This window comes from Tachysurus fulvidraco, chromosome 2 (assembly GCF_022655615.1).
Source record: "Tachysurus fulvidraco isolate hzauxx_2018 chromosome 2, HZAU_PFXX_2.0, whole genome shotgun sequence".
NCBI lineage: Eukaryota > Metazoa > Chordata > Actinopteri > Siluriformes > Bagridae > Tachysurus > Tachysurus fulvidraco.
The window spans coordinates 26,362,205-26,387,060 of record NC_062519.1 but is presented as its reverse complement, the minus strand read 5'-3'; the positions used below and the strand labels follow the sequence as shown (position 1 = coordinate 26,387,060).

At 38.9% G+C, this 24,856-nt stretch overlaps 2 protein-coding genes across 3 annotated transcripts in view; both read right to left on the bottom strand.

Moving 5' to 3' along the window:
- Positions 1–24,856, bottom strand: part of rabgap1l (RAB GTPase activating protein 1-like) — an 87,323-nt gene that overhangs the window by 37,510 nt on the left and 24,957 nt on the right. The gene's annotated exons all lie outside the window — the stretch shown is intronic.
- On the bottom strand, positions 13,175–20,220 carry gpr52 (G protein-coupled receptor 52). The gene has a single exon (XM_027169921.2). It carries the CDS (start codon positions 18,860–18,862, stop codon positions 17,750–17,752), a length of 1,113 nt encoding a protein of 370 aa, XP_027025722.1. The 5' UTR covers positions 18,863–20,220; the 3' UTR covers positions 13,175–17,749.

Genomic DNA, 24,856 nt, shown 5'->3' with positions numbered 1-24,856 from the left:
TGTAGAAAGCACATTGCAGACACTAACAATACTTCTCACTCAAAACCCCCACAGTGCTTGCTCTGGTCTCATTAAAGTCAGGCCTGATGCATAGTCTTTTCCCTCAGTGGGTCCCAACCCTTTACAATCAGCCTGACAACACATCAGCACTAGGGATAAAAGCTCACTCCCAAGCCTGCGACAGGAATGGAGTGAACATCTCAGAAAAGCAAGCTGATAGTGAATAACGTTCCTGTGAGCCGTGCTGGGAGACGACGTTGGCTATGAGTGTCTTCCAGAACCATCACTCAGGGACAGATGGATCTAGAATTTTGGATCTTGATTCAGTATTGAGGACACAGTGTGAGGGTATCGATTGTGGTCTCAACGCTCTCAGCAGGGGCTAAGGGGCTAAACCAGGCGGCTTCCGTTTATAGAATGTCTGAAAATTGCACGGCTGACAAAAGGCTCATGATTAGGAGATAACCTACTTGATGATGTTCGACTAGAGGTCTTCTCGGGTCTAAAGAAATGTACCCGAACCAAAGTGCTCCGAATCACTTTTTACCCGAACCTGACGTGCATAATTTATTTTTTTTTTTTTTAGAAAGACCCGACCCGAGACAAACTGGAAAAAATTAGACCCGATTCCAACCCGAAGGCATTTTTTTTTTAAACTCGACTGGACCCACATAAATCTACACTAAAGCCGCTACAGAGTGGATTCAAAATTGATTGACAGGTCTGTTTCAATGAAAATGAGCTTATTGCCAGCCACACGTCGCCAGCCACATGTCGCAAGCGGTCTTGGCAAAAAGAAGAGAGGCTGGAAAAGGACTCGAGTCGATGCACACACACGAGATACAGTAGTTCGGGTCTTCTCGGGCCCGTTCAGTAAAAACACATTCATTTTAAATTACCCGAGACTCGATGCCGCTATTATTATACCCGACCCGTGTCCGAGGCACACGTGAAACCTTTAGACCCGAACCCGCTCGGGTATCGGGTCGGACCTCGGGTTTTCGGATCTAAGTGGACCCGTGAAGACCTCTAGTTTTGACACCATGTAATGATAATACCACAATATTTCTACAGCAGACACAAAATACACTATAACCTATACACCATATTTGTGTAGTTACTGGTCCAACTACGTCTTATTCCTTTCCAATTTCATCTCAATTTAGTCAGTTAGTCCATGGCATCTACCTGTCTGGGAGAGAATTTTTCACAATTGCTTCCTCTAACATACTATTAGAGCAGCCGAACACACTTGGATGAGAGCACAGTAAGCTGCTGTGTAATCTAACACCCACATGGAATCTGACCCAAAAACCATTAACTATGTTCTCTTGGACCACTAGATGAAATGATAAACACAATTATTTTATAATAGATACGCATAGAGATTCTGTTGCTAAGACAAAGCATAGGAGAATGAGGAACATCAGTGGTGATCCTATGGTTTGCCCATAAGGAACTAGAACTGAGCAAAGAACTTATAACTATATCCAATGTCACTGTTTTACCATCATAAACAGATAAATGAGGCAAATTTGTCATCTACTTGGGGGAAAAAGCTGTTACATATTAGTATTTTTAATTCTGCTAATGTATTTATTTTGCAATATGTACTGTAATTTGTTATCATATCATATTGTCTTTGAGTATGAATTGCAGCAATGCGCAACTTAAGTACAGAGAGCAAAAAGGGATGTAATGGAGAAAGAAAGGTAAAGCAAGGAGAAAACACAGTGAGGGGTTGACTGACAGGAAGAATATTACCTCCTCTATTTTTTCCTTAGGTGAATGTAGTCCACAGTTCAAAGGAGGCCATAATTGAAATTGACAAACAGCTGCATTAGCCTGATCATATGGGCCAGCCGTGGCAAACAACAAAATAGAAGGTGAGAAGTGGAGGTGGAGGAAGATGAAGGATTGAGAGCTTTGGTAGCACGGAGATAGATTAATCTTGTTCATGCATAATGCATGAGCGCGCTGTGTGTGATCACACTGACGGCTTGTTATTAGTCGTGTCACTGGGAGAGAACATGCCAAATCAGCAGAACTTCTTCCCTCTCATACATGCACATACAAATATATATAAATAAAAAATATTCTGTCAAATAACCCCATACAAAAGACGACCTATTCTACCAAAAAGAAAAATGGACAGCTTCTTAGACACACACCAGGCTCAGTGTGCTAACGTTACTCCTGTGTGGGTTATTCAGGCTGGCTTTCACTCCACAATGTCACAGGCTGTACTGGATGTATCCCAGTCCTTAAGAATCAGAAACGAAAAGCTGTCTGATGAATAATGATTGTTTCTAATCACTATTGTTTCTCATCCCTGAATTACATTTAATTTATTCATTCATCTTCAATAAGCACTTTAACCTTGTCAGGGTTGCAGTGGATCTTAGAAACACTGGATACAAAGCTGACATGCACTTGGGATGGAGACAGCACTCCAGCACTGGGCAGCGCGCGCGCACACGCACACACACACACACACACACACACACACACACACACACACACACACACACACACACACACACACACACACACACACTCTTTTACACTTAGGGTAATTTAGAGCATACAACCCCCAACCTGAAAGAGACATCTGACCCTGAATTGTCCTAGTAGCAGGAAGCAAACATGCTGCAATTGTGATGTGATAACCATTTTAAATTAATTATCTGTATAATTACATAATCATTTATTATTTATGTTAAATAAACATAAAAACTGGGAAGTCATTAGCAAATCTACCTACATAATGAGTATCATGTATGTGGGAATGATATATGTGATAGGATCATTTTGCAAACAGAAAATTAACCAAAAGTATCTTATTGAGTCTCAGCAAACAAATTAGGTGTCCTTAAAATCCAATAGAACATAGTCTATAGAAGAAGTGTGTAATCTCAATGAATTCATAGAGTTTACAATTGATATATACAGTGGGGCAAAAAAGTACTTAGCCAGTATGGGGTCAGAATTGTTTCATTGTTCTGAATAAATACACTATGATCCGCAAATAAATATAAAGAGTTTCACAAATATTTTTACAAATTTCACAAAAAGAAATGAAATTCACAAATAAATAAAATGGGATTTGCAAATAAAAAAAATATTTATAAATTGTATTTATTTGTGTGCATTTGTGGATTTGAAACATTTCTAACGTCAAGACGTGCACAAGAATCCACAAATAGGTGGACTCCGCCCACCGTCTACTCCAGCCAATCGGACAACGGTCTCGTGGCGCTGACCAATCGTGGCACGGTCTACCTCAAACCAATCACGTTCTGATTTACTCGCACTATCACAGTGTAATATGTACTGCAAAATATGATTAAAAAAAACAAATAAAAAACATTTGTCACAGATTCGAGCCCAATCTGGTAACCCTGTATGGATTGTAGCCAGCACTAAGGGTTAGTTCAATTCTGCTTTCTTTGGAAACGATTTCAGCATCATCAATGGGTCCAGGGGTAGTGTGAAGAGCGAGTAAATCAGAACGTGATTGGCTGGAGTAGACGGTGGGCGGAGTCCACCTATTTGTGGATTCTTGTGCACGTCTTGACGTTAGAAATGTTTCAAATTCACAAATGCACAGAACGCGATTCACAAATGAGCAGGAAGCAATTCGCAAATAAATACAATTTATAAATATTTTTTTTTATTTGCAAATCCCATTTTATTTATTTGTGAATTTCATTTATTTTTGTGAAATTTGTAAAAATATTTGTGAAACTCTTTATATTTATTTGCGGATCATAGTGTATTTATTCAGAATAATGAAACAATTCTGACCCCATAAGCCTCTCCCATAAGTTCTCCCACTTAAAAAGATGAGAGAGGCCTGTAATATTCATCATAGGTACACTTCAACTATGAGAGACAAAATGAGGGGGGGGAATTATGGTGGAAAATAAGTATTTGGTCAATAACAAAAGTTCATCTCAATACTTTGTTATATACCCTTTGTTGGCAATGACAGAGTCTTCACACGGTTTTTACACACTGTTGCTGGTAGTTTGGCCCATTACGCCATGCAGATCTCCTCTAGAGCAGTGATGTTTTGGGGCTGTCGCTGGGCAACATGGATTTTCAACTCCCTCCAAAGATTTTCTATGGGGTTCAGATCTAGAGACTGGCTAGGCCACTCCAGGACCTTGAAATGCTTCTTACGAAGCCACTCCTTCGTTGCCCGGTGGTGTGTTTGGTATCAGTCATGCTGAAAGTCTCAGCCACGTTTCATCTTCAATGCCCTTGCTGATGGAAGGAGGTTTTCACTCAAAATCACACGATACATGGCTCCATATATTCTTTCCTTTACACGGATCAGTTGTCCTGGTCCCTTTGCAGAAAAACAGCCCCAAAGCATGATGTTTCCACCCCCATGCTTCACAGTAGGTATGGTGTTCTTTGGATGCAACTCAGCATTCCTTCTCCTCCAAACACAAGAAGTTGAGTTTTTACCAAAAGGTTCTATTTTGGTTTCATCTGACCATATGACATTCTCCCAATCCTCTTCTGGATCATCCAAATGCTCTCTAGCAAACACCACGGGCCCAGACATGTACTGGCTTAAGCAGCACGTCTGGCACTGCAGGATTTATGTCCCTGGCGGCATAGTGTTTTACCGATGGTAGCCTTTGTTACTTTGGTCCCAGCTCTCTGCAGGTCATTCACTAGGTCCCTCCGTGTGGTTCTGGGATTTTTGCTCACCGTCCTTGTGATCATTTTGACCCCACGGGATGAGATCTTGCGTGGAGCCCGAGATCGAGGGTGATTAATAGTGGTCTTGTATGTCTTCCATTTTCTAATAATTGCTCCCACAGTTGATTTCTTCACACCAAGCTGCTTACCTATTGCAGATTCAGTCTTCCCAGCCTGATGCCCCATTTTTCCACTTTCCCCCATTCTGTCTCTCATAATTAAAGTGTACCTATGATGAAAATTACAGGCCTCTCTCATCTTTTTAAGTGGGAGAATTTGCACGATTGGTGGCTGGCTAAATACTCTTTTTGCCCCACTGTACGATTAGAGATGAATATGTCAATTTTTGGTTGTGCTTCCAGGCTAGCAACAAAAACACTGATTCCCAGGAATGCCATGAACCCTAACCTTCAACTGCTCTACATTACTGTAAGTGACTTTGAACAAACGTGTGTGACAGATCATGTGTAAATGTCAATGTTGACAGACAGAAGGCAGAAAACAATGTGTGAATCGCCCTTCACGCTTACAAGAGATCGACGTGTTAAAATCTGCACACAGCAATGCTCTGTTGGGTTGAGGATGGCAAATCAGTACAAGCATGATCACAGCTAGTTACAGGACACAAGTCCCTACCTCTCAGGAAATCTCATGATTGATTGAGCATGGCTATGAAGAGGCTGCTTAAATGAAAATGTCTGAGATACATATAAAGTAATCTTCGGTCCATATATAAACGTGAACTGAATACTCAACTGTCGACTGCTGTCTGGTCGATTGTTTACTAGAGTATAAACTTCAAATCTGCTTAACTTCAACCTTTCCGTTTCTAGTCCATGATCACTGATTTATCAGAAGTGAAGATGAGGTCACATGGATAATTAAAAAGCAGGAGGACTGTGCTGGCTGCTGGCTGTTTCAGCGCCTCCTGAGAGGTCTCCCGGGTCTACAACAGCTGCTCACCTGGACAGGTTGTTATTTAAATGCGGATAGATTATTAAACCATGAAAATAACTATCATGCAACTAAACGTATTTTGTACAAATCAAATATATGCAATAATTTAACTCAAAATCAATATTTCCTGTAATTTCGGTCATCGTTACTTATTTAAATGACTTGAATGTTAATACTTTTGTCTATAAACATCATTGTTTTTTCCTGGTATAATGTTTTATCCTTACTTTTAACCCTCTACTGCACACATTTTGATTATTCATTATAAACTTATTCCACGTAATTTATTGGTACATTTTGAGATACTTAATTTAAAAAATATATTTATATATATATATATATATATATATATTTTGGACCCTTCCTCTAAAAAATATTTTTATTTATTGTCCAACAAATGGTACAAAATCAGAGAAAATTCTGAATTCACAGATCATAAGAATGTTCAAGTGCAAAAGCACATTTACAAAATCCTTTAAAATGGCAACAAATAATTCAGAAATAAAGTTAAAAGTACTTCAAATGTATTAACTTATTGAATTTGATCCAGGCACAGATTGGTATCGTGTAATATATTGGTCATGTCAGTCATTTACTGCATGTTCCTCACTCTTTGTGAACATTCTTGTTTGTGAAACAAAGGTGTAGATTGCTTTCTACGCATCACGTCGGGTGTTTCCTTACACACGGGAACTCGGTACCGTCCCTACTTTTTTTAACTATTTAAAAATATTTTTAACTATATTATTTGCCAATGTGAATATGTTCTGGTTAGGGATGGGAGTTGTAGGCTGCTTCTTCTCTTCTCTCCATACTGTTGATCTGTAGTTGTGAAGTTCATTTGTAGGCAGGAAATATTGTTGCTGAAATGAACAAATCTTTTGATTGCCTCCCACCAAGAAAGAGGCATCACATCAGCAACACATGCAATTTGGCTACTGTGGCTCCAAAACATGTGAGTAGCTAGAAGACCAAACAACATGAAAGTTAAGTGAAGTGATGTGACATACGGCTAAGTATGGTGACCCATACGCAGAATTCGTTCTCTGGATTTGACCCATCCAAAGTGCACACACGCAGCAGTGAACACACACACCGTGAAAACACACCCGGACACACACAACATATGGTGTAAAGTACCAAAGAACTGTTCGAGTTGCTCAAAGAGAAGAAATTTAATATTTTGGTATGGAGACAGAATTTCGCCAGTTGATGGAGGAATCCGTAACCATGCATGATAACTCGTATCATCATAGATACCAAAGTCAAAACTCAAAGCCTTATTCAAGATATGTGAAGGTTGCTAGATTTTAAAAGTGGGTAAAATTCTGTCAGATTAAATCCCGTACAGAGAATTAAAAAAAAAATAAAAAATAGACTGCATCAAGGACTGCATGTTTGAGCATGACTATTAGATGACAATTACGGTGATGGTACATTGCTTAACACGTGAGCACAATTAGGGACTGAAATGACACATGGGAAATGCAGCTTTTTATAAGGATCACCAAAGGAGCACTTTTGCATTTGTTTTCTCAAATAGTTAGCTCTTTTTTCTTTAAGATATATGACGGCATCCATGACTTATTTAGACTAAAAAAAAACTTACATAATGCATCATCCGAAAATATACATACATACATAAGTATGATGAGTGCTTATATGAATACCCCGGAATGGCATTTAAAACTGATGGCTGACTTTTTATAGAATAACAAACAACTCAGGTCGCTATTATGTTTATCGGTGGCCAGCTCTCACCTTTGAGTGTATGTTCACAATCTCTCCCTCTCTCTCTCTCTCTCTCTCTCTCTCTCACACAATCACACACTCGCTCACTCAAAGGAAATGTTGAATTTATTAGATAGGAGTTATAAGGAGAACCCTAAGGGAAAAGCTGTTCAATTAAATAACATGATGTACAAGAGCAGATGTTCGGTAAGCAGTACTTTAATTGCGTATTATTTTTAAACTTAATAAACTAATAAACTCTCAAGAGCCTGAAGTGCTGCACAGGGTTGCCATAGTTACACAAGTCTGAAAGAGTAAGGCTATGGAAAAGGTAAATGAAGACCGGATAAGATAAGAAGATATGGTCACTGTACCTGTCTAAGTGGCACAATGACATCCTTCTTACTACCAACATGTGTGTCTCAACTTAAGTACATACAACAGACTCGCACTAAAAACATACACAAGAATAAACTGCTTCCGGCTGGGGGGTGGGGGTGGGGGGGGACAAAAACAACAACAACAACAACAAAAACTCGAACAGCAAAGAGCACAATGTAGGTCAAGTGGTAAACAACATGACCCATCTGGCAGCATCCACAGAGATGATTGCAAATAAGTGAGGAGTCAGGAAAGGGGAACATGGGTCCTTACGCTGTTTTTTTGACAGATTACGCTGCTGTGTGAGGCAGCCAAGCTAATCTGTAAACAGCAGAGTGATCCTTCATTGTCCTCAGTGACCCGCTTATCCTTGTAGGGTGTCATTGCTGTGTGAAATGAGCTCCTGGAAAAACGCCAGTTTCTATAATTTGGCTGAATCTGTTGCGCTCTCTCCTCTCAGGACTGATATAGGATGAAGAGGTTGTGTTTGTGATGCTGTTAATAATGCCACGATTAGAGGAACCTCTGTAAGAAAGCTGCATGTCTAACACTGTACATGAAAAGCAGCACACGAATCCCAGCTACATTCATGAGCCGAAGGTCATGAATTATCCTTTACACTGTGTACCAGAAATGATAGTAGTACAGATAGATAGGAGGCTTTATTTGTGCTCAAATACTTATTACAGCACAGTAACATGCTTTTCTGACACATATCTTGTTAGGACGTTTGGCTTAAGTGCTTGGTCAGCCAAGATACAGTGTCCCAGGAGTAGAGAGCTTGGAGGTGAGGGGTCTTGAACCCTGACCTTCGCATCAACAACTCACAGGCTTATAAATTAAGAGTTAACCATGGATTCTAAAGTATTAAGTGTTTACATGGCAAAATATTTAAATTATAGTGTAACCTCTACTGCAAAATCCAAACAGATCAGTGTTACCTTTGTAGCAAACCCCAGGAAATGAGACTATGAATTTTATTTAATTTTTTTAAATATATCGGCAGAAACTAAAGTTGCCAGAATTCCAGTTGATTCAGAATCGTGACTCAGTTGTCTGTTACTTTGTGACTTGTTTGTAAATTATAAAGGCAAAGATGACCTGATCATGGTCCAGCTGCTCTGGTAAATACACATTACCATGCAACACAAATAACTGAAAAATCCTGAGAACTATATAATGTTAACATGGCAGCTATATTCTGGGTCTCACTTTTCCGGGAGAGCTGATATTAGAATATTCTTACTTCTGAATCATGTACGCAATCATGACATTTCTGACGTAAAAAACAAATAGCATCTTTTCTTTTGCAGAAAAAAGTTAAGTTGACAGGAGCTTTCCACTGTGCATCTCCTGCATGTGCATAAGAGAGATGCACAGCATCTTCGTCTCCTGTTGTCTAAGAGCTGAAACCACTGCGCTGGCAGGCCTGTCTTCTCTCATAACACAAAGATATGGATGAGAAGGAACGCACATGAAGTGAAGCCATTTACAAATGCCACACAAAAACACAGTCAAGTATGATCACAGAAAGGCAAAACATGACAGCAGTGAGAGAGAGAGAGAGAGAGAGAGAGAGAGAGAGAGAGAGAGAGAGAGAGAGAGAGAGAGAGAGAGAGAGAGACAGGACGGGGGGACGACGACGACGACTGCAGAGAGACTGAATAAAGGATGAAAGAGACAAAAAGAGAAAGTTAGAGGAAGAAAAAAGAGATATAAAGAAAAACAAGATAGATGGATGGACAACCTGGTTCTTGGATGGATGTTTGGATGGATGAATGGATAGATGGAGAGAAGAGAACAAAGGTGTGTGCGTGTGTGTGTGTGTGTGTGTGTGTGTGTGCGCGTGTGAGCGAGCGAGTGAGAGAGCAACAGAGACACAGAATAAAAGATAAAAGAGACAAAAAGAAAACGTTTAGAGAGATAAAGAGAAACAGACAAACAGATAGATAGATGAATGGATGGAGGAGAAGAGAAGAGAATGTGCATATGGTGTGTGTGAGTGTGAGAGAGAGAGCTTGAGAAGGCAGAAAGTGGCCTGAAGACTCATGCAGTGCGCCTCCTGTCTAGTTATCATCAGGGTCATTAGTGCTGGACCTGCTCTCTCGCTAACATGGTAAAGCTCCAAAAACCAAGCTGAACTTCAAAAGGCCAAGGACAACAAACCCTGAAAAAGTACTATGTGATCTCTGGTCATGTCTGTGGGGAATTCAATAGTAATGAAAGAATTCCACAAGGATGTGTTATTCACTTTCACCTGAAAACCCCATTAAACACACCCCCTCCCCTCCTCTGTGTCTGCTCAAAACCTGTTTGTTCAGCCACTAATTACTTTAGCTGGTTATTCCATCGTACTGCTATTTCAGGCTTGGGGTCACACGATCCCTCCATAGCGTTTTACACAGAAAACAATGGGGAGGGATTCAGATGACTCACAGCTGCTGGAGAATAGCAAAATAGGCTTGTGGACACGTGCGCAAAAACAAACACACAGCTTTATCCTGAGGTAACTGCCTCAGAGCTTAACAATCAGAATTAATTACCAGTGATCACAAGTAGAAAGCTAGGGAGGCAAATCTGCCTTTTTGTTTCCATGACGATGTAAAAAGTCAGCACTCTATTTTCTCAGTCTCGCTCCCTCAACCACATTTCCTTCAGAACGAATTGCCAACAGTGATCATTAATATTCAAATACAGATGCCAAAAATAGAAATACAAAGCCAAGTATTTTGGTTCCAAGACAATTTATAAATCCCGACCTAGGTTTTCATTCAGTAAACACACAAAATCTTCAGGAAGTTTGTAACCTATTAAAAACGGTGCATTCCTGCTGGTCCAAAAGCGGACCAATTTATAGCAGATAACCATCATAATCATAATGCCTTTATGCGATGAGTAGTGAACACTACATAGGGTGCAGGCAATTACCTCATGAGTTATAAAGCCACATGCACACTACTTAGCATCCTATATTCATCTAACTGATGTCACTGTGAATCACTAATGACTAAAGTCCCTTAGCTTGGAGTCAAAGTCAAGTCTCATGTACATAGCTCTCAAGACCAATCCAAAAGAGTCACACTACATACAATACATGTTAAAGTCAAAAGTTTTTGTTTTTTTCCCCATTATTGGGTGGAGGAAAGGTGTGCAAGATGGTGTGCAAAAGAGCTCCTTTCCCTGTTACAGCAGCCCTATTACCACCACATTTATTTGAAGGTGTTGTATTATTATGATAAATTGCACTGTCATTCACACTCAGCAGCTTTTATACAAAACTTCCTATCAAGCTTGAAGGTTTAGGAATTTGGATTTACAATCTTACAAACTGGTCACCTGAACTAGAGAACTAGAACCTTGTAGGACGCTAAGAACTTCCCTAAAAGCATGAGTGATGTTACCTCCGTGTGGGACATTGCACTGTCCACTAAAAGCAATATTCCATCATGTCAGTAAGAACTGCCATCGTGCCAGTATATACTCACTGTTGATAAGCACCTCATTCTACAAAAGGTGGTAGTCCATTGAGATACATCACACATGCAAGTCAAGAACCAAGGTTTCAGTTGTAACCTAAAGTTCTCCTTAATGCATTCCACAAGTTTCAGTCTCTTGTATTAAACTGAATTTACCACAGAGATGTAGCAAGGTCTCTTATTCGTTCATGCCTGGAGAATACTGAATCAGTAAGATTAGTTTTTGGCAATACCACAGGTATATGAATCCAGATGTCACTGAAGTACTCATGAATGCAGGGACTCAGGGGTCGCTCAGTGGAACCACCAGTGCAGGAAATATCATCTTACTGTAACATTACAGGCACAAGCCCTTGCTCCAAACATAATGCCCAGCTTGACAGCACACTTAAATTTCAATGTCATTAATCTATGTCCATGATGTGATCTGTATTCACGAGGTGTAAATGGCAACAGACTGCTGGCCAAGCTGATGGCCTGCATGGAACAGGGTAGATCAGGTCACGGTTGTATCATCACAAGCCACACTGGAACTGGCAGATAAAGTTCAGTGAAATACCAGACTGTGGAGGCAAAAGCTGCACTCTAATGGTTTAAAGTCAGAGAAGGCCTTAGAGAAGAAGAGTCCCACATTAGGATGGGTATCGGCGATCTGCAGGAGATAAACTATAGTAAAGTATAATACAAAAAAGAAATGTGGCTAAAAGGTTTGCTGATTTTTGCAGGTGTCAGACTTGTAGTCCTGCTACTGGTGGATCATGAGTACACAACAGTGCCCTATAACGCAAGATGCCACTCACCAAAAAAAGTGAGTTTTTTGTTCTTAAAATCGGGTTTGGTTTCTTAGGCTTCAGGTCCAATGTTGAGAAGCTGTAGTTTACACAAAAGTCCTGTAGATCTGATCCATTAGCATCAGTCCATTGGATTACAGTGGGCTAGCTTCTTGTATTAAGTGATAAGCTAGGCTTTCCTTAAAACAAATCACAAACCACACTGCTGTCCATCGGCATCCCATCTAAAATGCATGCACAAGTTACAAAGGCGGTAATTAGCAATGACCAGTAATCCTGAAGACACTTGGGGAATTAACACTGAATAACGGGAGCAGCTCTGGCTTTGATTAACATGCAAGCCTCAACTTGCTTTTCTCTGAAAGGGACAGGTGTTCTTCCTGCTCTGCCTTTTCAAGAAGCAGAACGACTTCTGGAGCTGTACGACGGCACAGATTAATATTAAATGGAATTCATAATACAGCGTGAAGAGGATTTTCATAAATATTCACCAGCTTGGACTGTAAGCTTTTCTTGGTCGCATACATACATATGGATGAAAAACTGGCAGGGAGAACAAATGCTTAGTATCTTTCCTACTGGAGCGTGAGAGACATGAAACAAAATGTAGAAGTTAGCTGGCTTTGACAAATATTTCCATATTTCCACATTAATTTACAGTTACAAAAATTACTTTGCAATCTGTACAATCATCTTCCATCTGATTCATCTTCACAAGATCTTTTTAAAAGAATAGTCATTTTGCTCCAGAATAAAATAGACAAAGTTCCTGACACAAATGTACAACATTTAAAGTAAATGCAAACAGTCATCCGTATTTAATTTCTCTCTCCGTAACCAAGAAAGCTTTTGCTTAATTTCTCTGGGTTATAAATATACAAATGTCCACATGTACTTGTAAGGAAGCAAATCAAGACAGCATTAAACCACAAGTTTGTTTGTTTGTTTGTTTGTTTTTTAAAAATCACAGAGCACCAGAAAGAATAAAAAAAGAAAAAGGTTTGAACAATCTGTTTTCTCACATCTAAATCATTTTGCAAGAAAGGAAGCACGATAGACATAAGGAGTGAAACACAATGCCAACGTCTGTATCTGTTTTTTTTTTTTTTTTTTTTTTTTTAAAGTTCATAAATTGCTTGTATCTCTATCCAGATTTAAACCATTGTCTGTGGACTAAAACAGACATTTTTAAATGCAATTGTTTCAATAAAACATGAGTCATGTGAGATGTGTGTAGGATGATTTTTTGCCCACCTGCATCACAATATAAACCCTAACCAATGATTTACTAAGGACGAGTACGTACATTAAAGATGTACATTTGTACTAATGATTGTGCAAGCTTCATATTTGACCACTTGAGTCCAGAAGAAAGTAAAAATGAGTTAAAAAATCCTCTCTTAAAAAAAATCACCTCTTTAAAAAAATCAATACATACAATGTAATAATAATAATAATTAATAACAACAACAACAACAATAATAATAATAAACATATTTGACTAACATGCATTATTGGTTCATTCTATAGTCTCGAATACTGCCTGAAGGAGAATCTAAGATCCGTCAAGTGCTGACTTTTTTTTTTTTTTTTTTCCAGACCCGCGTGATGCAGAACAATGTGTCTGAAATAAATATGGTCTTAAAATAAATCTATACATCTGCCCCACATATTTAAGCTCATGCCGATTTGAATAAAAGGGGTAAATAATTCTGAATTTGACTGCGCAAAGAAGTATAGTACACTCTGACTTTCACCCCATGAAACTGCATTAATATTGTTAATAACTAATCAGGTGCCATATGGAATCTATGCCCCATTAAACCGGCACATACAGTGGAAAGTTACATAAACACAACAATGTGGCCTTCTAAGGAAAAGCAATAAATGTCTGAGCAATGACATGGACAGAGTGGGGTCTAAAAATACTTCGAAGGCCCCAGTAGAAGTGTAACATGGCAAGGCATCCTCAGCTCAACTCGTCCACACCCATTTCTGACATCAGACTTTCTTTTCTGTTTTGAATCGAGGTACGGAGTGCTGCAGCAGTGACAGCTTCCCACAGAGAGTAGCCGTGCTGAGCTCCTGACAAAGCGAATGTCAAAGCCAGTAAACCAGACTGAAGCGATGTCGCCTTTTTAACCAAAGGATTGTCACGGTCTTGTCAGCCAGAGTCGAGTCAAGGCAAGAGGCAATATACCAACTCTGGAGCAAAGAACAGCAACAAACTACTAGCAACCTTTAGGCAGAAAAGAGTTTGATGTCGTAAAAAAGAAAACAAAACCAATATTCATATAAAACATGGGTGTATTGGGTTATAATAAAAATTGGAATGTGCCATATCTACATTGTTATTATTATCATTATTATTATAATACAGCAGTGGGATTGCTCTTTGCATATAGCTTGGTTCCTGTTCACTTCTCTTTTCATGTAATAGTGAAATTGCATGTATTTCTCCTGTGAATATTTATACTCATCAAGCTTCTAATTTACTCTGAGGACAAACAACTATTGTCTAAGAGTTCCTCTGTAAATTTAACACCTAGATTTTTATGTTTTCCTCTGATGCAAAGAGCACATCTTTAATGACAGATCTGGTGCCTGTGCCTGCGATGAGACATACTTTAACACATCAAGGACAGCAGGCCTTCAGGAGCTCGATCTAGACCACTTTACTCCACTACGCCTGCTAAGTGGCTCTACACACAGATAGCAGGACACTTCAAGATGATTACCAGTCACGAAGCTGTTACAGAGTGACTGCTGAAACACAATTCCTTCGGGAACAATTTCTGGAGAACGCAGTTTTAAAGTCATTTCACAAGTGTAAGCTCAGTAAGGTCAAACGTTCCCTGAAGCAGTGCACGGCCTCAAACATACAGTGAGTGGCCACTGAGAACGCTCATGCTTTATTCATGTGGGTCCTGAGGTCCAAAAGACTCCCAGGATCATGGAAACATTTGATGTGCTCATTAGACTTCAAAAAAAAGGTCATTTAATTTCCTCTCCCCTCCAAACTCTAACGGCACAGCTCTAATTTCCTTTTTGATGGGAAGCCTTAACCTTTGCAGGAGCTAGTAAGGACAGCAGAGCAGAAAAGCTGATCTGGGATCAGACGATCAAAGTCATGCACCGTACGTGCCAAATCTGACCAGCGTCAGCACAAAAGCGTGATGCACAACTAAAAAAAAAAAAGAAAGAAAGAAAGAAAAAGAAGCATGAGGTGGTTCAAACAATAAGCACAATCTGTATTGTGGGGTTTAAAAGCTTGGAAAAAAAATCCTTACCACAGGGTCTCAGGCTTAATTAAGATTTTCACAATGCCAAGTTATTATCTCATGGCAAGTATAATTATGATAATGTTATTCAACTATTATTCACATTCATTTAGTGGACAGAGAAATAAAGAGGAAGATCACAGAGGTCAGAAAGTCTTCACAGTGCAGAATTTTAAAGAAATAACGTCCAGTCACAGTAGGGAAAGTATTATCTGTTCACTTTTATTGTACTGGCAGCAACAGAAAACCATAGTTTCTCACAAAACTTCCAAAATAAAAAAATATAGACTGTATAATTAAAAAAATTAAATATATTAAAAAAAAAAAAAAAAATCAGAAAAAAGTTCAATGAACACCAGCAAAGCCTACACTAGGGAAAGTGTCATCGCTAGATAATCTTACAATTTTAGAAGGTAACACACACTGGCTGTACAGCAATACTAATACTGCTACACATATAAACTCCAATATACCAGCTATCAAATCCATGTGGATGTTGCAAGATAAATAAATAAATAAACAAACAAAAACAGATAGATAAATCATTTATTGTTTAAAATATTGAATTTTTAAAAAGCACACCAATGTAGTGATGTCCTCGATTGTCTCTTTTTGTGTAGACATCATCTAGGCTAGTCGTTCTCGGTGATAAAAAAGTGGTTGATGACCGAATAACTTGAGAGATTCGCCTACATATTAAGGACGAGTGAAAACTGACGAGAATTCAGCAACAGTTTTTCCATGTAATTGTCAAGATCACTTTAATAAATACAAACCCACCAGCATGTTTCAGAGATTGTTCCTTCTTTCTGAATTAGAATAAACCTTTTAAATGCCATCAACGTGTTGTTTTCCTTAAATCGAGAAAGGACGTCTTAAAATCTCAACAAATTCTTGAACAGAGAATCGTTCTCTGACTTCACTTTACACGCATGTTGTGTACTAAAAAAAATATAAATAAATCGTGAAAACGGATGCTGGTGAAAATGGTGAATTAATATTTTAAAAATTAAATTGTTAATTCTTTTTTTTTTTGCAGACTACAACAATGAAGCAAAACACCTGAAAGCAATTAAATGAACAAATAAACAGAAGAAATTATTTGAATTGCGTTGTGTGATTAAACTATATTTGTTGATGGGTCATATTTCTGATTTCTTTTACTCGCTCAGTATAATTTAAAGTAAATCTATTACCGTATAAAAGTCGTCCAAGGACAGGCGAGGTTATGCTTGCTAAAACAAACATGTATAAAAAAATAAAAAAAAAAATAAAAAAAAAGTCCTACTGTAGAAAAGTAATTTATTTCAAACAAAATGACTTCATATATCTGAGGAACAGACACTGAAAACTGAACAATCACAGGTGCAAACAAAATGACTTGCTTGCATACGAGGAAATGTGCACTCCAACTGAACCTTATGCTGATTAAACAGAAAAGATGTTGAGTTTGCTGTGTTGTGTGGTTTTTAGAGGGTCACAGAGCCACTGCAGGTGAACAAGTTTAATTACATACTGCCAAGGTGTAATACCACTGGGAACTAAGGTACATTTCACGACTGCTAACGGCATTGAGAATGCGTATGTAAAAATTCAGCTTCTCTTTAAAAAAAAAAAATAATAAAGATTAAATGACATCTGGAATGCACATCAGTGACTTGGATTGAATCCTTTAACCTTTCGTTTGACCTTGCAGGGAAAAATAATAATAAAATTAAATAAAATTAAAAAAAAAAAAAGGAAACAATTCCAAGCCTTATATTAGTCTTTGCTGTCAAGGTATTTGCACCCATCTCAATTGGAGGTATGCTGTGCTATAATAAGAACACTAACAAAGGTCCATATGCCAAGCTTTGCTGTGATTGTGTCGACATGCTTCAAATGATTTGTGTCCTCTTTAATATTTACTGAAATGCTCATGTGGACATTGTCTTTAAGCAATGTCCTCTTGATATAGCAGCCATTTTGGTAGCAGATGTAGCTGAATGTAAAAAATATATTCATCAAAAAATCTAAAAATCTAGAACCTATATCAGTATAGCATCCACAAAGAGACGTCAGTAACAATAGTTTCATACCAGTTCACCTTTTTTTTTTTTTTTTTGGAAATGGTAGCGTGTGTGGTGCATTACAATCTGGCTTTGCATATTTTGTTTAAAAAAAAACAAAAAAACAAATCCAACCAGGTTATGTTTGTACCCACCAACCATTTGGTGATATATGCACTACCAAGGCAGATGCCACTTTTATTTACAGGACAGGAGGTTTAACTGTGTGTGGTTCAGATAAGATCTGGTGTAACCCAACAAGGTGAACCTTTCAGTAATGATAAACTAATGTTCAAGTTAGTATATTAATTGCACGAATCCAAAAACTTCCAAGTCGAAATAATAATTAGCAGCTCAAGATAACTTCTTCAGATTGAACACGAGTTGGCTCTTTTCCTAGGCTTTGGCTCTCTGAAATCCTTGTCATCTTGGGCACAAGGGCTGAAAGAGCAGGAGGAACAGAGCGTCTGCGAGAGCCTACGCATGCCGAGCCGGAACACGCTGTTGGACAGACTGTAGATGACGCAGTTGCAGAAGCTATTGCTGATCGCTAACCAGGTGGTGATGAAAGACACCGCAGGGCTGTCCAAGATGTGGGAGCTCTCCAGGAGAAAATAAATGATGTAGGGAAGCCAAAGCATGTAGAAGACACTTGTGATGCGAAAGAGCACCATGGCGTAGCGTCTGTCAGGGCCATGACCTGTATGGTGCCCCCCCTCACTAGCCTCCATCTCATTGCTGGGAAAACGAGCCCTTCTCTCACTGATCTCCCGATTATGTTGCTGACAAATGCGGAAGATGTGAAAGTAGGTGAAGCAGACCACAAGGGCCGCTGGAGCGTACAGCAGGCACACGACAAAGCCAGTAAACAGGGCAGAAGTCGGCCAGAAATGAGCACACCACTCAAAGATGTCCCCATGGTATCCAGGCTTCCCCCAACCGAAGAATGATGGCAGGAACACAATGCAAGAGTAGATCCATATCAGGATGATGCAGCAGCGCAAACGGCATGGTGTCACCAGCTGGTTGTATGAGAGGGGCTTAGTAATGGCCAGGTAGCGATCCACACTTATGCAGGCCAGGCAAGCCATGGAAACACTCTTCAACACCGAGATGACATAGCTAAACACCTGGCATGTGAGTGGCTCTTGGACACCGGCTGGGTAGTGCAGTAAAGAGAAAGTGGGCACCAGGCAACTCAGTCCCACCAGAAGGTCTGCATAGGCCATAGTCTGGATAAAGTAGCTGGTGGTGTAGTGGTGCAGCAAAGGGGCACAATGAAACACAAAAATAACCGTCAAATTCCCAGCAATAATGAGCACGGTCAGCAGCACAATGAGAATTGTCTCTAAGATGCAAGTTGCCATGCCCTCATTTTGTCCCCAGCTCAGAGGACATGAGTGGTTCGGGGACATACTCACGGTATTTCCAAAGCTACCATTTCCACTTGGGACAGGCTCAATCAATCCTGACTGGTTCATTGTCTTGGTGCAGTCAATTCATGTAGTTCCAATTTCCTTGGTTCTTCACACGATGTAGACAAACTGCACCCAAAAGTCAGTTTACCCGTTGTCTGTAATGTCCTTCAGCAAACACAACTCTATCTAATTTTCTTTTTCACCTTTGATTCGCACATAGCTGGGTTTCATAGAAATAAGCACAGGCAAAAATTAAGATATCTGGCAAAAGAGTATAAAAGTCCAGGTTTCTTTCCCATTTAGTCATCCGTGAAAAAGTTTCAAACAAACAAAAGACTACTGGCAATGACGATGGTAGGCATTAGAAAAGAGCATCGTGACAGTGCTGATTACTGGAACCATTTACCACAGAGGACAGAGCTTTCCTGACAAGCTGCAACATCAATGACTACTGATTTTCTTGATGGTCCACATAAGACCAAAGTGTCTCAGGTCAAGAGCATCACAATTAGAGATCAGCTTCCCATGCACTTTTATCAGCAAGGAATATTAGACTAGATATTTTGTCCACAGCTTGAGCAAAATGGAAATGGTCAAAATTTCAGAACAGAACTGCTATGGAGACTGTCTTTACTCTGTTTTCTCCCGATTCGTTTATTTTCTGCAGGATCGGACATTTTGAATGTGACAAATGAATAACATTAGGTCATCGTTTCAACAGAAGGTCATCATTTCAAAAAATACCTCTCATAAGGTATAATCGTCTCTTCAGGTATCCTGAAAAATTGATACGTTTTGATAACTAGCCATTACATATGCATCCATACAGTATTTCACCAAACAAACAGGTTCGCTTGCAGGTGCCCGAAATCTCTGCATATCCTTTTATACTGTTTTCAATGTGCAAACCTCATTACAAACGTATGCCTCAATTCAGTCACTTGTCAGTTTTTCTGAAGTCCAAATCCGACAGTTTTCCTACTGATTTACATCCTTTTTTCCTGTCAGCAGAACTTCATTAAGCAACACATGATGACACTGGAAGAAGAAAAAGAACAATCTGTCGGAGATACAGGTAAAGAGTCTGCATGGTCCTGCTGTCATAGTCTTCAGTGAGCGGTTCCAGCTATCTAACACAGTCCTTTCCTTGTATGTGCCCAAAGATTCAATTCAGCAATTACGGAAAAGATTAAGCAGAAAAATTCAAAATGATCAGAACGGAGTAAACAGGAAAACAAAGATTAACAAGAAAACCGTTAACAAAAACAAAAGCACAAAGAAGCAGCGGCGCAGAGGTGATAAGCAGCCCTGGACTGCTGGCGCAGTGGGAAAGAGATGCTGCGAGTGGCTTTTACTTCCCTCTCCCCTTTCAGTGTCTCTCTCTCTCTCTCTCTCTCTCTCTCTCTCTCTCTCTCTCTCTCTCTCCCGGTCTCCCTCGCTCACTCATTCGCTCACGCTTGTGCTCTATCTTTTTCACACACTCCCTCCCTTGCTGCCAGGCTCTCTCTCATGTTCACATGCACACATACTTTCCCCGCCTTCCCTCCGAGCTGCACCTGAGGTCCTGCTTCTCTTTCAACTCCTCAAATATGCCTATCTGCCTCTCCCCCTTTCCCCAATCTTCCTTGACAGACCAAGATCGTTCCCATTAAAAAACTATTCAAAAAGGTGTTTATCTCTCTCTCTCTCTCTCTCTCTCTCATTTCTCCAACAGCTCCTTGCCCCAATTTATTTCTGTCTTCATGTTATTTTTCTCTCTCTCTCACTCTCTTTTCTTCAAATCACTTAAACATGACAGGTCTGGCTATCCCTGCCCCTTGGTTACAGTTGCCAGGCATTTTAGCTGGCTGGGACCCTCCCACAGAGAAGCCAACACAGTGCAACAAACAGGAACAAATTAGAGATTAAAGGTGTGCGTGTGTACGTGTGTGTGCGTGGTTTGGGGGTGTTGCAGCCAAGAGAAATTGGATGTCCGCCACTGTCCAGCAACATTAAATTGAAAATTTAAATAATAGATTTCTAATATAATATTGACTTTCACAGGAAAATTAGAAATTAAAAAATGAGCATGACGCGGTCTAGCCTCAGAGCATCAGACACTCAAATGATCTGTACCTTGTAACATAAGCTAATTCCAAACGGAGGGCTATGTAAATAATTCATCAAAAAGGGGGAAAATGGGAAGTCTTCGGTAAAGGAAAAAATAAAGAGAAAATACCGCCAGGTCAAAAAAATCCCAACCTTCTTGATACTTTATCTTTTGTGTTTTCAGACTAATGCCACTCAGGGTGTTGACAGCAGACAGCCAGCATTCATTATAATAGCTGCCTAAATCCAGGTCAGGGTGCCACCGACACTATCTGTGGTTTCCTGACAAAGCATACAAGCCTTTTTTTTTTTTTTTACTAGTCCTATGCTGATATTACTGAGCATTACTGCTGAGATTTCGTATAATGCAGTCACAAAAGTAGCCATACAAAATCTGTACTAGGAAAGCAATAAAAAAGAGACCACCGTTACTCACTAAATGTTGTATGCATTAAGGCACATGTAAGAATAGTACTCTGTTTTAAAAAAAAAAAAAAGGTGGGGGTTTGACGCTACAGAAGCTATGAATGCAGCTGGTCTAATGAGACTGGGGGAGCTTTGTGAGGAGCTGATCCTCTGATCCCACATGCACTTCATATGCAGCTCAGCAGAACACACAGAGCTAGTGAAGGGCAGTGACACCAAATGTGAACAAAGTAAACCCATATATGCACTTCTGAATTAGGTTCATTTATGCTCTTTTATTACTGTTACAAGTACATAAACCAGCAAGTAAAGCAGATATTAAATCTTAATATTATAATCTAAAAAATAAAGGTCTACAATTATCACTAACTGGTAAAGACTCTAAAGTTATTTTAAAAAAAAAGAAAAAGAAAATAAAAAGTGGAGTATTTTTTAAGCATTGTCTTAAAGAAGCAATAAAAATTTTATTTATCAAAAATTAAAAAAATTAAATAAAAAATGTGCCCATTGTTAATGAGGAAATAGTTAAACATATTTATTAATAAAGGACTTTAAAAGTTTTACCGATACACACTAAACAAGTCTTTGACTCACTTTGCATTCATTCCCAGTTTAGGGAAGATGAGCTTCATCCAGCCAGACAGGCAAGTGATTTATACTTCCTAAAAATGAAATTAACTTAATGATGTTTACAAATTGTCAGCATCTCGTGTGGGCCCATCGGTCCCATCATTGACCCGCAAAGCATAATGTGGCTAATGATAAATTTCAATAACACATTAGGTTGTGTCGCAAGGTCAATGTAATATAATGATATACTGTATTAAGGAGGCATGATGCCACACGTGTTGAGAGAATATATTCCTAAAATAAAGGACACTACTTCTATTCTCAATCAAAAATAAAGGCCTTTGTTGCAAGCATCAAGACAGAGAAAAAGAGACAGACAGAGAGAGAGAGAGAGAGAGAGAGAGAGAGAGATACCCTTTCCACCATACAAAAGAAATTGTCTTGTATATCCAGATTGTGCACAAAAATGACAAATGCAAAAAAAACTACCAAAATAATCTGCCATCAAGGATTTCATTACATGCTCCATAAAGATAATAATCCACATAAGCAGACTGGTTAGGACTACATAATTAATCCCAAAGCAGATGGGGATATAGTAGGTGGTGGCTCACAGTCTTAGCAAAATGAAAAGAAAAAAAAAGAATAAACTCCTGGGTGCAGTCCAGTGATTTGTCTCTGCAACAGTGAGTTTAAAAGGAGAGGTAAAGGTTGAGAAAATGTCAGCTTCGTGCCTCTTTATGGAATGCACAAACAACAAGGCCTGCTCTTGTGCACATCATCAAAAACTCATTCTTTGTGTCTTTGCTCTTAAGTATCATTACTCATATCTCAATTCAAAATCATGAAAAAGCAGGCTGATTTATAACATAACAGATACATTAATATTCCTGCAATGACCAATGGGACAATAAATGAGGATTCAATCAGTATTGTAATCAATAGAGAGCTGAGACAGGGCTATTAATAAATTCAGTGTCATCTAGCACAGAAACTCATCAGCCTCTCTCTCTCTGATTTATTTATTGCCTCACAATGGTTATATCAATACCATTAATTTCAGGCAGCACAGGAGAACACTACAAACTGAATTAATAAAGGAGTGAATTATACTCACACTGTTACAGAACCTGTGTTACATAAAGTGGTGTATATTTAGCAGCTCATCTGGATGGCAGCTATTTTTGCTGATGTGAAAGGCGATAAGAACCGTGGTTCTGGGTTGAGGAACTGAAAGAGTGGAATTTATACTCCCTGGCAAGAGCTGACAGCCAGGTTATAAATACATATGAAAATATTCTTTCATTATTGCCCTTTCTTTCGGTCACCCTCTCAATAAGTTACAATGCTGTATTTCCCTGGTGCATCAGTGATTATTATTGATTTACATGTAAAGAACATACACCATGATCAAGGTGTTCTTCATGGGGTGAAACAAGCCTTTTATGAATACCAAAGAACGCACAATATGCCCGTTTACAGCAATGTGCTTGACTGATCCGAGCTCTGTGGAAAGCAGTGATGGGGCAAAGGGGAAATGCTGGAGGGAATGTGCAGCAAAGTCAAAAGTAAATTGATTCACTCGGGTCAAGACCAAGAGCACAAAAAGGGCAGGCAGGAATATCCTGAACTCCAACCGAGCTCTGCAAAGTCCATCACACCATCATCATAAAAAAATCACTGTGCGTGTTTACACAGCTTACATTCTTATGTGCTTTTGCATTTAAAAAACTTACAAGCTTATTTTTTTTTTAGTTTTTCACTAAACTAGCATATTTGCTAAAGGGCATAAGAATGACCTCAGTTCAATAACTTGTGTTAGAACAGAAATAATATGATCGGTGTGCGCCTGCCTGGGATAATCCATCGTATGTGGCCATGGCTAAAACACAATGAAAAAAGAATGGGATTTTGACCAAAATCCAGTTTTACCATGAATAAAAACACAGATTTTAACAAAATACAACTCAGTTTAACAAACATCACTGTAAAGGTGTCTAAAAACTTACTAGTGCAGTGTGAAAGCCATAGAGAAACACAAATAAGCCCAGTTTGCTAGAAAGATGATATTTAATACCAGCTGAAAAATGTCTGCAATGCTCCTTCCCCATCATACAGGCCACTGTACAACAAAGTAAAGTACCAAAACCTTTAGCCAGTACCACTGGGCCTGGATATACTGTAAGAAGAAAAAAATTCATCCAACCTTGTAACAAATGTGGAAGAATTGAATTGGATTTTTTTTTACTGAAATTTTTGATTGACTTGATTGTGTGTTTAGCTAGAACTGATTTTGATTATAATTATACTTGCAGAGTAATGGGATATTTGGTTGAATACTTTTTGCAGCTAGTCGACATGTTTTAGCAAAGTATTTCTTTGTGGGTTTTCGGTTTTTAAAAAAAATAATTATTTGATTTTAAAGATAACAAAATTATCAGATTGGCATCAGCGGATACTTCGGTGTCTCTAGGCTACTTTTTATCCATTTTCACATCATATGGAGGAGCAGCTTAAGAAAGAGTTTAATGGCTTCATAACATGCTTAACATGTTCAAATAACTGTTGGCAAACAAGATGAGAAAATGATCAGTTCGTTTTTTTTAATCATGTCATGACTTTGGAAATTTTAATATCCTTTATCAGTTCCACTTTGTATCAGTAAGTTAAACTGGTTAACTGGTTCAACTGGTCATGTTACACTTTCTCTAAAGTTGACAGGTAAATAGTTCTGCTGAAATCCGTTACGCAAGTGTAATTAAGCTAGTAGGAATCAGTGGCTAATAATCAGAGCTCCACTCTAGATACTACTAATGCTGACCTCAGCTATGTGTCTGCATTTTGTTACTCAGTTTGAAGAAACAGGATTTTTCATTTTGAAGCAACATTTTTACTCCATTTAGTCACAATGATGCTGATGAGAAGGACATGACTACTTGTTACGTCCCGTATTGTTTTCTCTCTTTCCTCCTC